The 14,425-nt window shown below is 50.2% G+C and overlaps 1 protein-coding gene across 6 annotated transcripts in view; it reads right to left on the bottom strand.

The window, feature by feature from the left end:
• The window catches only part of LRP1 (LDL receptor related protein 1), a 423,359-nt gene that overhangs the window by 41,915 nt on the left and 367,019 nt on the right, over nucleotides 1–14,425 (bottom strand). For all 6 annotated transcript variants that reach the window (XM_077329218.1, XM_077329223.1, XM_077329222.1 and 3 more), the window contains 12 exons: nucleotides 13,221–13,370; nucleotides 12,081–12,206; nucleotides 11,778–11,894; nucleotides 10,933–11,061; nucleotides 9,477–9,599; nucleotides 8,762–8,902; nucleotides 6,529–6,716; nucleotides 4,646–4,829; nucleotides 3,253–3,338; nucleotides 2,372–2,491; nucleotides 1,892–2,079; nucleotides 842–1,047 (listed from right to left, as the gene is read on the bottom strand). In XM_077329218.1, the coding sequence (XP_077185333.1) occupies nucleotides 842–1,047; nucleotides 1,892–2,079; nucleotides 2,372–2,491; nucleotides 3,253–3,338; nucleotides 4,646–4,829; nucleotides 6,529–6,716; nucleotides 8,762–8,902; nucleotides 9,477–9,599; nucleotides 10,933–11,061; nucleotides 11,778–11,894; nucleotides 12,081–12,206; nucleotides 13,221–13,370 (1,758 nt within the window). The remainder of the gene's footprint in view (nucleotides 1–841; nucleotides 1,048–1,891; nucleotides 2,080–2,371; nucleotides 2,492–3,252; nucleotides 3,339–4,645; nucleotides 4,830–6,528; nucleotides 6,717–8,761; nucleotides 8,903–9,476; nucleotides 9,600–10,932; nucleotides 11,062–11,777; nucleotides 11,895–12,080; nucleotides 12,207–13,220; nucleotides 13,371–14,425) is intronic.

The following is a 14,425-nucleotide window of genomic DNA, read 5'->3' on the forward strand; positions in this document are numbered from 1 at the left end:
TAGTGGCATCATATGTGCATCCACTTATAAGCTAGTTTTCCTATGAAGGCATGAAATGCAACATTTATCATAGAATCACAGAATCATAGAGTCGGAAGGGGCCAAACAGGCCATCTAGTCCAACCCCCTGCTCTACACAGGATCAGCCCTAAGCATCCTAAAGCAAATGGGCGTGGTATTTCTCAGCGCATTAGTGGAGCGTTGCCATGTCTCTCGGGCTGCTTATTTTTCAGCTCCATATTGTGTATTTTGATTTCTGCCTATGGGCACTTCCAAGATCCTACGCTATGGACAACCTGTGACTGATTCGTCAGATGTCCAGTCCCGTGTAGCTGCCCCTCATTTGCTATCACAAGTTTTCTTTGGCTCTAGGAGCCATATTTCCCAATGACCAAAAACCTAATCGATTCACGCTTCCTCGTAATTTTATTTAAACTTTGAAAAAAGCACCGTGGCATATAAATAAACCTAGAGTAACCCTAGCTGGGGAGGAAAGGCAGTCTGGTTTAGCCCAAATAATGATCATAAAAACCATCACCCACGGACCTGTATTTTCTAGAAAGTGATGCTCACATACCATCACTTTAGGAAAGGAAACAAATCTCTCTGTTCGATTTCTCTAGAATTCAATTCCCTGATCATTAGACCAGCCACTGAGAATCTGTGGAGGATATTTTAGTCTTAAACTCTGACAGACAGATCAGTGCCAGAGATCACAGGGACAATCTTTCACCTGATTCTCCTTCACACATACAGCATCACAAGTTACAAAATTGAGCCTGTCTGCTCAGCCTATCCTGCCTAGGAATTTTAAGCTTCCCGGCCTTGGCAGGCCCCTCACCAATGTGCCGGTTGGAGCCATCCAGGCTGGCGAATTCGATGTAGTCTTCCCGGGCGTCGGCCCAGTAGATGCGGCTGTTAATGTAGTCCAGAGTGAGGCCGTTGGGCCAGGTGATCTTGGTGTCCACGATGACGCTCCGGTTGGTACCATCCATGCCTATCTTGCCAATCAGGGAATGGTCACCCCAGTCTGTCCAGTACAAGTATCTGGAAAGGGAGCAGAGGGATGACGTCGACATACTGTGCTGCAAAGGCAATCCCTCCCCCATAATCCAAAGGTATGCCCCAGACGCCACCATTTATACAAGCAGGGGTGGTAGCTTTCGGTGGCTTCCTCATGGAGACAGGCTTGCATGGCTTCCCGTTACACGTGCCGCTACAACAGTGCTTCTCCATGGCAAGTTTCCCTACAGCAGCCTTTCTCAACTTTTTTACCCATGAGAAACCCCTGAAACATTCTTCAGGCTTCAAGAAACCCCAGAAGTGGCACCATTGTGCAGAATAGGGTTGGGAAGCAGAGCTGTGGACACGCCCACCTGGGGACCCTCCCCTTCCCACCCCCTCCAGGCCCATCACTGGCCACTTTGGGTGGGGGGGAAAGGTTGACATTGACCAAAGATAGTCATATCTGTTCCACTTAATATTTCTCGTAAGGCCTTGGAGGAGGAGTGTGTCTCGAGGCTTAAATGCCACTCAGCGCTTAACACCCACTCAGGGCATTCTCTCCCAAAACAATCTTTTTCAAAAAGATGAGAGAAAAACCATGGAAACCCCAGAAGAGGCACAAATATACTACAGCTAGGGTTCCCGGACCATGCCCATGCCTGGTGCCAAGTGGCAAAATTCATGGGCAGGGACATATCCCATGTACTGCTATTCCACTCCATGAAAAGAAAAAGAAAGAAACAGAATCTGAGACCTATAAAGCTAATCTGAAAGGCAATGTAAACAATCCCTTGGGAGGCTCGCAGTTGAGGTCCAGACAAGAAGGTCACAGGGGTGAAGATTAAGTCTAGATGCTCCTTAGTCTGGAGACATCTGACAGACTCACCCGTGCTGTACATCCACCACCAGGGCCCTGGGTTCCCGCAGCCCTGTGTTCACCAGCACGGTGCGGTAGGCCCCGTTGAGCTTGGAGACTTCAATGGTGTCTCTTCCTTTGTCACACCAGTATAAGTTTCCACCCACCCAGTCCACAGCCAGCCCATCGGGGTTGCTTAGCCCAGTTCGGTGCAGAACCTAGAAGGGCAGAAAGGAGAGAATGGCAGGAATCAAACAAGGAAATGGAAGCTGTGATCTGGTCAGAGCTACCTTTGACCTTTTTATGGATAGGCCTCTGTTACCCAGAAGGCACTGCAGCTGCTGGCACTGCCAGGAGTTTTGTTTTTACAGGGCGGGGGGGGGGAACCAATTATTATAAAATGGGTGTAATGTTATGAACTCGGTTTGGCTGCACAGGAGCTGATTCTGAGCCTACAGGCAGGGGCAGAGTTGTGAGAAAGTGGAGGCTGAACGACCCCTAGTCACACACCTGGACGTTGCTGCCATTGATGTGCATGCGGCGGATCATGCTGCCTTGTGTGGTGACATCTGTCCAGTAGATCATTTGTTCCCGGTAGTCAAAATCCAAAGCCACAGCGTTGTTCAGCCCCTAAGCTCCCCAAGGAAGAAAGACAATTGTTAGTTCTTGTGCTGCACATACAGTGTCTAGACAGCCCTCCTGACAGCAGAAGAATAGGTGACTGAATTATAACTTTTACAGGTAACTTTGGCACCTATAAAAGTTGACTCTCAGAGCATGTTCTGTTTCTGAAGGAGTCACTGTTCTGGGAATGGCACTTGATTAGAAACAGGCATGCCCAGATCAGGGACTCATGCAGAGATGCTCTGGGCAGCTTCCTTTGAGAACACGCAATGCTGCTGCGTTGCTGCATGAGAAACAATCTCAAAAGGTGCAGCAGAACTAAGGAATGGAAAGGAGGAGAAGGCGGCTAATGTCGCAGGGTGTTGCACTGAAGAAAATAAAGCCTTTTAAAAATACAATACTCCAACCCTGGGGCCTTCTGCATGAAATGTCATGTGCTCTAAACCAGGGGTAGTCAACCTGTGGTCCTCCAGATGTCCATGGACTGCAATTCCCATGAGCCCCTGCCAGAGTTTGCTGGCAGGGGCTCATGGGAATTGTAGTCCATGGACATCTGGAGGACCACAGGTTGACTACCCCTGCTCTAAACTATGAGCCCAAGCTCCCGGGCTGCGGCTGAGGAAAGAAAATGAAGGAAGGAAGCATAAAGATAAATAGAAGGAGAACAACACCGGCACAGTCGTCTCCCATGATGCTGTCTCATTCCTGCAGGTAAGGGAGTAAAAAACACACCCCTACTAGAACCTGCTCCCTGCCCTCCGCATTACCTGTTTCAGCAACGTGTAATTGGACCCATCCAGGCTAAGCTTCCTAAGGTAGTACCGATTAGCAAAGATCAGGAAAGGCTCATCCTCTGTGAATGGAGACACGGATCAGGTTAGAGTCAGGACAGGTGACCACGGCAGGATGCTCAGAGCTCCCATTAGGGCAGTAATTTCTGGCATCTCGTTTTCGTGTTTCAACACAAGCAGCTGGAGAAAGGCCCAATGCCACAAACCGCCATGGTTTATGCCTCGTAGAAAGAGCTCCTCCCTGCAACAGCAGTAGAAGGGGAAGGAGCTCTATCGTGCAGGGGTAGTCAACCTGTGGTCCTCCAGATGTTCATGGACTACAATTCCCATGAGCCCCTGCCAGCATTTGCTCATAGCATTTGCTGGCAGGGGCTCATGGGAATTGTAGTCCATGAACATCTGGAGGACCACAGGTTGACTACCCCTGCTCTAGTGCATTACATTAAAGGGAAGGGCCTTCTACATGCCAAGCAGGTGTTCTTCGGCCGAGCCCTTCCAGTCTATCATTCAAGAATCTGATGCCTAGATAAACTCCACCAAAGCTTAACATTCCCAGCCAGGGAACAAAAGGAGCCTTCTGTTTGATGCCGGTCTCTAGGATGTTGACAAAAATTCACTATGTCTAAGAGGCCCAATATGCACCCACAAAGGCTACAAGTATCAATGCAAAACTTTTGCAACAAAATGTTGTTACAAGAATTTTGTATTGATACTAGTAGCCTTTGTGGAGATGTCCGAGACCGAACATTCATTCATTCATTCATTCATTCATTCATTCATTCATTCATTCATTCATTCATTCATTCATTCACTCACTCACTCACTCACTCACTCACTCACTCAGGCTAACATCGCCTGGAGTCATCTATCTGGTTACAACGACTGCTTGCAGAAGAGGAGAGGGTCTGCAGGGGGTACCCCTAGGTGATGATTGTTGCCGTTGTCAATTGTATTGGGTTTTATGTTGACTTTATCTTTTTATGTAACCCGCCAAGAGCCGGCTGGGCCAAGAGTGTATGTAAATCTAATTAATTAATTAACAAACACACACACACACACATATCCACAAAGGCTACAAGAATCAATGGAAAAGCCTTTTAACAACACTTTGAAACATTCTGTTACAAGAATTTTGCATTGACACTAGTAGCATTTGTAGACAGGCGATGAGGCATTGGGCTTCTTAGACATAGTTAATTTGTGTCTGTCTTTTGGGGATTTAGAATCATAGAATCATAGAGTTGGGAGGAACCTCCTGGGTCATCCAGTCCAACTCCCTGCACTATGCAGGACACCCAGAACCCTATTGCTCATCCACTGTCACCTGCCACCCCTTCACTGTGTGCCGTAGCTGAGAGAGTGATCTCACCTGTCACAGCTTTGCAACTGTTAGGGTCATCGGGCTTCGCTATATAGCCATCCACGCAGAGACACTTGAAGCTCCCCAGGACGTTGTGGCACACCTGGCTGCAGGGGTAGGTGGTGGTGCATTCGTCGATGTCAATGCAAGTCTTCCCGTCATCCTTCAGCCGGAACCCGGGGCGACATCTGCACTGCAGGGGGTAGCAGAAAGTCATTACAGGTATATGGGCAGTCTCCTGGGGGGGGGGGGCTCCCTGCCGAAAACATCAGTTGATTTACCCACCGCTTAGCCATCGAACAGGTGAGAGAAGGAGGTGGTTTTTAGAATGAATCTCATTTGAACTGAATATATAATCTATATTTTAGAAGAAGAGTTGGTTTTTATACCCTGCTTTTCACTACCGGAAGGAGTCTCAAAGAAGCTTACAATCACCTTCCCTTTCTCTCCACAAAACAGACACTCTGTGAAGTAGGTGAGGTTGAGAGCTCTGAGAGAACTGAGGCTGGCCCAAGGTCACCCAGCAGGCTGCATGTGTCTCAAAGGGGCTTACAGTCATCTTCCCTTCCTCTCCCCACAACAGACACCGTGTGAGGTAGGAGGGGCTGGGAGAGCTTGGAGAGAACTGCTCTGCGAGAACAGCTCAATGCAGTAAATGCCTTACTGTGTTGGTGCTGCATACCCTGAAACGTTATTGGGTTTTTAGAATGATTATGCAAGCCTATTTTGAGTGCGTGGGGAAAGCACCCACAGAAATATCCTAATAAAGAAAGAACAGCAAACCCCTCATAGCACAGATCACTTTGGTTCAGGTGGATTTATTTGCTATATTTATACCCTGCTTTCATCCCCACTGTATCCTCACAAGAAGCCTTTGAAGTAGGTGGAGAGTAGGTCTGAGAATAAACCCCTAGCAGGGGTCACTGTGGGTGGGCAGGTAGTTATGACTTCCTTCATAGTGCAGGGGGTTGGACTAGATGACCCTGGAGGTCCCTTCAACTCTATGATTCTATTAACTGAGGAAAAACTATCTGGCCCAACCTTTTAGATGGATAATAAGCCCTCTCCATTTGAGGAGAAACTACCAGGCCCAAACTTGTAGTTGAATAAGCCCTCTCAATATGAGGAGAAACTATGAGGAGCTGGATAAGCCCCCTAAAAAGGTAAAGGTAAAAGTATCCCCTGTGCAAGCACTGAGTCATGTCTGACTCTTGGGGTGACGCCCTCTAGCGTTTTCATGGCAGACTCAATACGGGGTGGTTTGCCAGTGCCTTCCCCAGTCATCACCGTTTACCCCCCAGCAAGCTGGGTACTCATTTTACCGACCTCGGAAGGATGGAAGGCTGAGTCAACCTTGAGCCGGCTGCTGGGATTGAACTCCCAGCCTCATGGGCAGAGCTTTCAGACTGCATGTCTGCTGCCTTACCACTCTGCGCCACAAGAGGCTCTTATAAGCTCCCTACTAGAGGACAAATTACCAGGCCTCACTTGAGAAGGTCCAAACCTGTACTTCAACAAGCCCTCTCAACCTGAGGAGAAACTTCCAGGCCTCACTTGAGAACATCCAGATTTGTAGTTCAACAAGCCCTCCCAATTTGAGGAGAAACTACTGGGTCCAAATTTGCTGGATAATCTCCTCGGTTGTGGAGAAACTACGTGGCCTCACTTTGTGGTTGTACAAGTCCCCCACTTCAGAAGAATCGATCAGGACCAGCCTTGTAGCTGGAAAAGCCCCCGCACTTGACAAGAAATCACCAGGCCCAACCTCATCGTCGGAGAAGCCCCACACTAGACACTACCATGCCTAACCTTGTAGCTGGATAAGCCCCCCCACAGGCCACACTGGGGTGCCAGATAAGCCCTTCAGTTGTGGAGAAACTACCAGGCCCAACCTTGTAGCCGATTTTGAGGTCCTCACACTCCTGGGAGCAGCCGCTGAGCTTCTTGTTGAGGCACTCGTTGATGAAGCAATTCAGCTCGTCGGAGCCGTCGGCACAGTCGTCGTTGTTGTCGCAGAGCAGGGGCTCGGAGATGCAGTTCCCATTGTGGCACAGGAAAGAGGTGCTGTTGCACTTGCTCTCTGGAACGACAAGGAGGGGTCAGGCCACGGACACACCTGGAGAGAGCTCAGGGCAGGGTGGCTTTTGGTCCCGATTTCCCACCTCACGCTCCACCACTGCTCTGAACGTGGTTGGCCTGCAGCATAATTATCACAGAATCATAGAGTTGGAAGGGGCCAGACAGGCCATCTAGTCCAACCCTCTGCTCAATGCAGGATCAGCCTAAAGCACCCAGGATAAGTTTCTGTCCAGCCGCTGCTTAGAATCCTAGAATCATAGAGTTGGAAGGGGACAGATAGGCCATCTAGTCCAGTGGTCCCCAACCTGCGGTCCGCGGCCCGGTGCCGGCCCGCGAAGGCCAGGGCACTGGGCCGCGGTTCCCTCTCCCCGCAGTAAAAAACTTCCCGGGCCGCAAGCTTGCGGCCCGGGAAGCTTCTTACTGCGGGAGGGGGGGGGAGGGAATCAGGGCCGCGCCGCGAAAGTGCCGCGCATGCACGCTGCGCGGGCGGGGCAGTTGCCCTGCCGGTCCCCAGCCGAAAAAAGGTTGGGGACCACTGATCTAGTCCCACCCCCTGCTCAATGCAGGATCAGCCTCAAGCATCCAGGAGAAGTCTCTGTCCAGCCACTGCTTAGAATCATAGAACCATGGAGTTGGAAGGAGCCAGACAGGCCATCTAGTCCAGTGGTCCCCAGCCTTTTTATCACCGGGGACCACTCAACGCTTGACAATTTTACTGAGGCCCGGTGTGGGAGGGGTAGTTTACTCCTCTACTCTCAACCACTGCCCTAACGCTCTCTGATCGCTATGGTAATGTTTAAACATCCCTTCAAAATAAGATACAGACACGCCACAACAATGAACAGAAGGAACATTTTATTTTCATGGAAATTTTAACTCATGACAATGACAAATCAATGGGAACCCTGAGCTTGTTTCTCTGCAACGAGATAGTCGCATCTGGGAGGGATGGGAGACAATGACACCCGAAGTGTGTTGTAAAGCGCCAGGGGGGGGGGGAAGGCGTCCTTCGCAGCCCACCTCCAATTAATCGATGAACCACATGCGGTCCACGGCCCACAGGTTGGGGATCGCTATTCTAGTCCAACCCCCTGCTCTCCGCAGGATCAGCCCAGAGCATCCTAAAGCAAAGCATTCTACGCTTTTGTCTGTATTTACTCCCCCCTCCAAATGCCAGAGAATGCTATTTTATTATTATTTAGTATTATTACTATTCAGTTTATTTCCTGCCACTCCCGGGACGGGCTCGTGGCGGGTTACAATTGCCCTTAGCTAAAACCCCAATAAAATCCCCATTAAAATACAGGACATAAGCACAACAGCCACAACACAGAAACGTGGTGGTATTACTCCATTACCAAATCCCCCCCAAAACATCTATCAGTGAGGGTGGGAAGAGGGGGGTCATCAATACCACATGGCCAAAATGCTGCCTAACACCGGGGGGGGGGGGCGATCTTCCTCACCGCCTGGCCTCAAATGCAGACCTGGCGGAAGAGCTCCGTTTTGCAGGCCCTGCGGAATGCTGAAAGCTCTTAGACTTTCACGGGACCCGCCAGAGTTACTGCTCATCTCCAGACTACAGAGATCAGTTTCCCTGGAGAAAATGGATGCTTTGGAAGCTGAGATCTATGGCATTGCAGCCCACAGAGGCCCCTGTTCTCCTCAGGTCCCACCCTCAGATCTCCAGGAGTTTCTCAAACTAGCAATCTTCCTTCTCCAACTTCTCCTTGCCCTCCCCAAGTTCCATCCACAAATCTCCAGGAGTTCCCCAAACTGAAGCTGGCAACCCTACCCTTCCAACCTCTCGCTGATGGCCAGGGCGAACCTGGGAACCCTACCTGCATCAGGTTCCACGGGACGCCGTGCAAACACCCCAGGGGCAGTGTGTTAACGGATTAACTAGCCGAAGGCACCAAACGTTAACATCTGCATCCATTTGGCCACCACCGTCACCAGTACAAAGACCCCAAGCCTTGATTCTCCGTGCGCAGTGCCAGGAGCTGAACGAGCCCCCCGATTCCCCCTCCCTACAGCGAGGCCTACCTGAGCTAGAGCAGCGGGGGTTCTTGGGCGCCTCGTCGGAGTGGTCGTGGCAGTCGAACTCGCCGTCACATTCCCACTGCTTGTGGCTCAGGCAGCGGCCGTTGGCGCAGCGGAACTCGTTGGGACCGCACGTGGGGTACTCTGGGGGGAAAGAGGGAAGGCGGGAGAGGAGGAGAGGTCAGGTGACGCTGGGACGGAGGGCGGAAGGGAAGAGGAAAGGGTGCTAGGCACGGGCACTAAGAAAAGAGGAGGTCTGGAATGTCTTTACAGTCCTGAGGGTTCTGCTTTAGAGGAAAAGGAATCAATTTCACAAAGGGATCGTCAAAACCATTTTCAATTTTCGGCAGGCTGTTCAGTAACAGATAACAAGGTAACGTGACAAATTTGTCTCCGTGGCCCCTTATGGAAGGGGCAGTGGATGTCACTGGGGGGGACAGGAAATATTCATGCAATGGGTTTTTTTTGGAAACCATCCTTCCCTACTAAAATAGTGCTTTTATCCTCGGAAAATGTAAACTAGGGCAGGGGTAGTCAAACTGCGGCCCTCCAGATGTCCATGGACTACAATTCCCATGAGCCCCTGCCAGCATTCGCAGGCAGGGGCTCCTGGGAATTGTAGCCCATGGACATCTGGAGGGCCGCAGTTTGACTACCCCTGAGCTAGGAGATATTGGGGACATGGCATCACCAGCTTCAACTCCAGAGCTGTACTCACCACATTCCGGAGACTCGTCCGAATTATCGCCGCAGTCGTTATCGTGGTCGCAAACAAAATGCTTGGGGATGCACTGCCGGTTGCTGCACATGAATTCCCGTTCGTCGCATGTGTTGTTGTACACTGAAAGCAGACACCACGGGTAAAGTTCTCTCTCTTTCGCCCCTTTCCTACAACGCAGATCCTTTCCATGGCAGGATGCTAACTGGTGCAGAACGTGGCTGTGAGGGTCCTCACTAGGACATCTTGTGCTGAGACAACTGCACTGTTTGCCTGTTTACTTCTGGAGCAAGTTCAAGGTCTTGGTTTTGGTCTTTAAGGCTATTTGCGGCCGGGGTCCTGCTTACCTGAGGGACCACTTATCTGCTTATGCAGGGCTCTTTGCTCTGCAAGCATCAATCTGCTGGTGGTCTTGGGACCCCAGGATATTCACCTGGCCTCGACCAGAGCCGTTTCCGCCCTGGCCCCAGCCTGGTGGAATGAGCTCCCGGAAGAGCTAAGGGCCCTGACGGAACTGTCAAGGTTCCGCAGGGCCTGTAAGATGGAGCTCTTCCACCCGGCATTTGGTTGAGGCCAGGGTGGTGACTGGGATGATTAACTGGGCAACACATCTTCTGCAATAAATCAGAGCTGGGAGGAGTTAAGTAGGCGCTTGGAAGATTGTAACTGCTGATTGGTTGGAGGGTAAGCATGGGTGTTTGTCACCATCTGTGGATTTCTTGGTCTTGATAGTTCTATTGTAGGGAATTGTATGTTAATGCGTTATGGGTTCTCACGGGGTATGTTTTTATTGTTGTAAGCCACCTCGAGACGATACAGTCAGGAGAGGCGGGGTATAAATTAAATTATAAATAAAAAAGTAAAGAATGCCTTAGATTTAAATAATCTAACAAGAACTCTTCCCAACTCTGACGTCCGCAGCCATTTCTTAGCAGCAGATAGATTTGCGTGGCTGCTTCTAGCTAACCCTGTCAAGTAAGTAGGGGGGGCGGAAATCTTATTCAGAAGCCCACTAGAGTAGGGGTAGTCAACTTGTGGTCCTCCAGATGTCCATGGACTACAATTCCCATTGAATTGGGAATTGACTACCCCTGCACTGAAGAAGAAGAAGAGTTGGTTCTTATATGCCGCTTTTCCCTACCCGAAGGAGTCTCAAAGTGGCTTACAGTCGCCTTCCCTTTCCTCTCCCCACAACAGACACCCTGTGGGGTGGGTGAGGCTGAGAGAGCCCTGATATCACTGCTCGGTCAGAACAGCTTTATCAGTGCCGTGGCGAGCCCAAGGTCACCCAGCTGGCTGCATGTGGGGGAGTGCAGAATCGAACCCGGCATGCCAGATTAGAAGTCCGCACTCCTAACCACTACACCAAACTGGCTCTCTCCTAACCACTACACCAAACTGGAGGACCACCATCAGACCACCATCAGACCCACAGCGCTGGGAAGAAGCAACTCACAGCAGCCGGCAGCCAGGCTTTCGTCTGAACCATCGGCACAATCTTTGTCCCCGTCACACAGCCAGCGTTCTGGCACACACACATAGGTGTTTGGGCACTGGAAGGAACCTGCAGCACAGGTGGTGAGGCCTGGAGGAGAAAAAGGCAATAGTAATAAAGGACAGCTAGAGATGTTTTTATTGTCGGTCATCCCTGAGAGAGACTCATTCTGCAAACATTAGATAATGAACTTTCAATGCAACCCCTCCCGAGGAAGCCTGTTCCACTGAGAAACCCCTCTGACTGTCAGGAACTTCTTCCGGATGTTTAGACGGAATTTCTTTTGAATTGATTTCTTTGTTCAAGTTATCCACCACAATCAAGTTATCCACCACAGTAAGGATTCCTTTTCCTCTCTCTCTCTCATGTGCTGTCATTGTGGTCTATCACCTTTCCACTGTATTTATTTCTTTGATTTTTATCCCGCCCTCCCAGGAGCCTGGCTCAGGGCAGTGTACGACGATATGTAATCAAGACCATGCTGATACTAGACAACTAAAGAACTTGAATTGCAGATGGCTGGAAGTCTTTTCTAAATGTTTTTTTGTCATTGTATGTTTTTGTTTATTGGGGGAGGTTATTGTGGGGGTGTTGGTGGTAGGGTTTCATAGGTTTTGTGTCTTTTTTGTTGTGGTTGTGTCAAATTTTCAATAATAATACAAACAAGTTTTTTAAAAGACCATGCCGGTCTATGGTGAATGGGCATCCTTGCCTGGTGGGAACGGGCTGAACTAGATCTCTTGGCCTTTGACCCGAACAGAAGCCAGTTTGGCTCTCCCTGCCTTTACTCCCTGAATAAGACTTACTGCAACGGTGATCTTCATCCGAGCCGTCCCCACAGTCATCCGCGCCGTCGCACACCCACAATTTGGAGATGCAGCGGTGATTGTTGCATTCAAACTTCACTGGGAAGCAGAACTTATCTTGGGAAAAGAAATCAGGAGAGCGTCACCATAAAACAAAACACTTGCCCTGCTCCTGAGCCGAAACAAAACAGCTCAACCACAAGGAAATCAGTCAGACACACATCGTTTCTGCAGGGAAAAAGGAGGAGGAGCATTTGGAGTTGCCAACGTGTGGAAGCCAATGCACACGGCCCAAGGACTTACTACAGTGGGTTTCATCCTCGCCGTTTTCACAGTCGTTCTCCTTGTCACACGTCCAGGTCATGGGAATGCACCTCCCACTCGAGCAGGTGAAGTAGTTGGCTGGGCACTTTGATTTTCTTATAATACCTGGGGGGGGGGGAAGGGGGAGATGGAAGAAGAAGAAGAAGAGTTGGTTCTTATATGCCGCTTTTCTCTACCCGAAGGAGTCTCAAAGGCGGCTTACAGTCGCCTTCCCTTTCCTCTCCCCACAACAGACACCCTGTGAGGGAGGGGAGGCTGAGAGAGCCCTGAGATTACTGAAGAAGAAGAAGAGTTGGTTCTTATATGCCACTTTTCTCTCCCCAAAGGAGTCTGAAAGCGGCTTACAATCACCTTCCCCTTCCTCTCCCCACAACAGACACCCTGTGGGGTAGGTGAGGCTGAGAGAGCCCTGATCTCTCTGCTCGGTCAGAACAGTTTTATCAGTGCCGTGATGAGCCCAAGGTCACCCAGCTGGCTGCATGTGGGGGAGCGCAGAATCGAACCTGGCATGCCAGATTAGAAGTCTGCACTCCTAACCACTACACCAGACTGGTGAAGAAGAAGAAAGAGCGATAAATAACAGGTATGACTGAGAGTCAGGGTGGTCTAGTGGTCGGGGTAGTCCTGAGAGGACCAGATTCAAATCCTCCTTCTCTGCAGAACTGTGTGAGCTTGGGCAGGTAAAGTGAACACATGCTGGCCCTTTTTAATGAACAATTTGGACATAGGCACATCTGTCCTGGATACATGTATGTTCACTGAACAAGGGCTATCATTGCCCTGGCAAGGTCAGTACTGTCCAGTCAGACTGGCGGTGCCTCTGGAGGAGCTCAGGTAGAGGTATCTCCCATTACCATTCATCCAATCCTTTTACTACCTGGAGAAGACAGGGATTGAACTTGGGACCTTCTGCAGGCCAAGCAGAGGCTCCACCCCTGAGCTAGGGACACTGGGTAAGAAAGAAAAGTCCAGAAGAAACCAATGGGGACGGGGGGAGCTACTCCTCAAGTTGAAGTGTCTCCCTTCCCAAGTTGAAGCCCACTCCAATCTGCTTGGGCCGAATGCCTGGGAGGCCTAGGAGGGTCACTGAGGCTGTTGCCAGGCAACAGGTGCTCTCACCTGGGCAGTTCTGCTCATCCGAATAGTCTCCGCAGTCATTGCTGCCGTCACACACCCAGGATGGAGCGTAGCACAGGGACGTGTGCTCGCACTTCAGGAAGTTGGTGCTTTTTACTCCCAGTTTGAAAAAGCTGCTGCAGTCCGTGGCGGCTACGCAAAGGAAAGAAATAAAAGTGTATACGGTCATACGTCTTTGAAGTCTACAGGGGAAGCGTCCTGATGCACCACAAATGATCCAGTTTTCAGAATTCGCCTCCCGGCAGGCTCACCCAATATTGTCAACAGTGCTTACTTTTCTAGAGCACTGTTGCTTCCCACTAGGTTAAAATCGGAGGCACTGCACTGCTTCTGGGATTGCTCCAAAATACTAGAATCCTAGAGTTGGAAGGGACGTCATGGGTCATCTAGTCCAACCCCCTGTACTATCAGCAGTAGTGGAGGCTCTTGCCTGTACAACCACACAATGTGTATTGGCAGGAAAAGGTGTGGGTGGGGTGCAGGGAGGGCCAACACTGCATGGAGCCCTCCCAGCGCCTAGGGCAACAGACAGAATAGCGGATACGTCCAACTGGTGGTGGGAAGTGCCGTCAAATCACAGCTGACTTACGGTGACCCTGCAGGGTTTTCCAAGGCAAGAGATGAATAGACCACCGCTGTGTAGCAACCGTGGATTTCCTTGGAAGCCTCCCGTTCAAGTACTAACCAAGATCTGATGAGATCAGACTATCCTGGGCCATCTCGGTCAATGTGCCTCCAAAATTAGGTGGCTTAACTTTTCACAAGACTCTTTGGTGGTGGTCTTGGAAACCACCACTGTAACATTAGGGCAGCCTTTCTCAATTTTTTTTTTACCATTGAGAAACTCCTGAAATATTCTGCAGGCTTTGAGAACCCCCCAGAAGTGCTGCGATTGTGCAGAATTTGGTTGGGAAGCAGAGCTGTGGACACGCTCACCGGGGGGCCCTTCCCCTTCCCACCCCCTCCAGGCCCATCACTGGCCATTAGGGGAGGCGTGGGTGGGTTGACATGACTGTATATGGTCACATCACGGGTGTTTAACACATTTAAAAAATATATATAAATAATGAATTTACTCCCACCCATTTGGGTGGCCTTTCAGGGCCATCAAGAAATGTTTTAAGCGCTAATTTTGGAACCTCTATCCACGGTCCACCCGCATAATGGCTGAGGCTCTTTTCCACTTA

This window comes from Paroedura picta, chromosome 3, assembly GCF_049243985.1.
Source record: "Paroedura picta isolate Pp20150507F chromosome 3, Ppicta_v3.0, whole genome shotgun sequence".
NCBI classification, from domain to species: Eukaryota; Metazoa; Chordata; class Lepidosauria; order Squamata; family Gekkonidae; genus Paroedura; species Paroedura picta.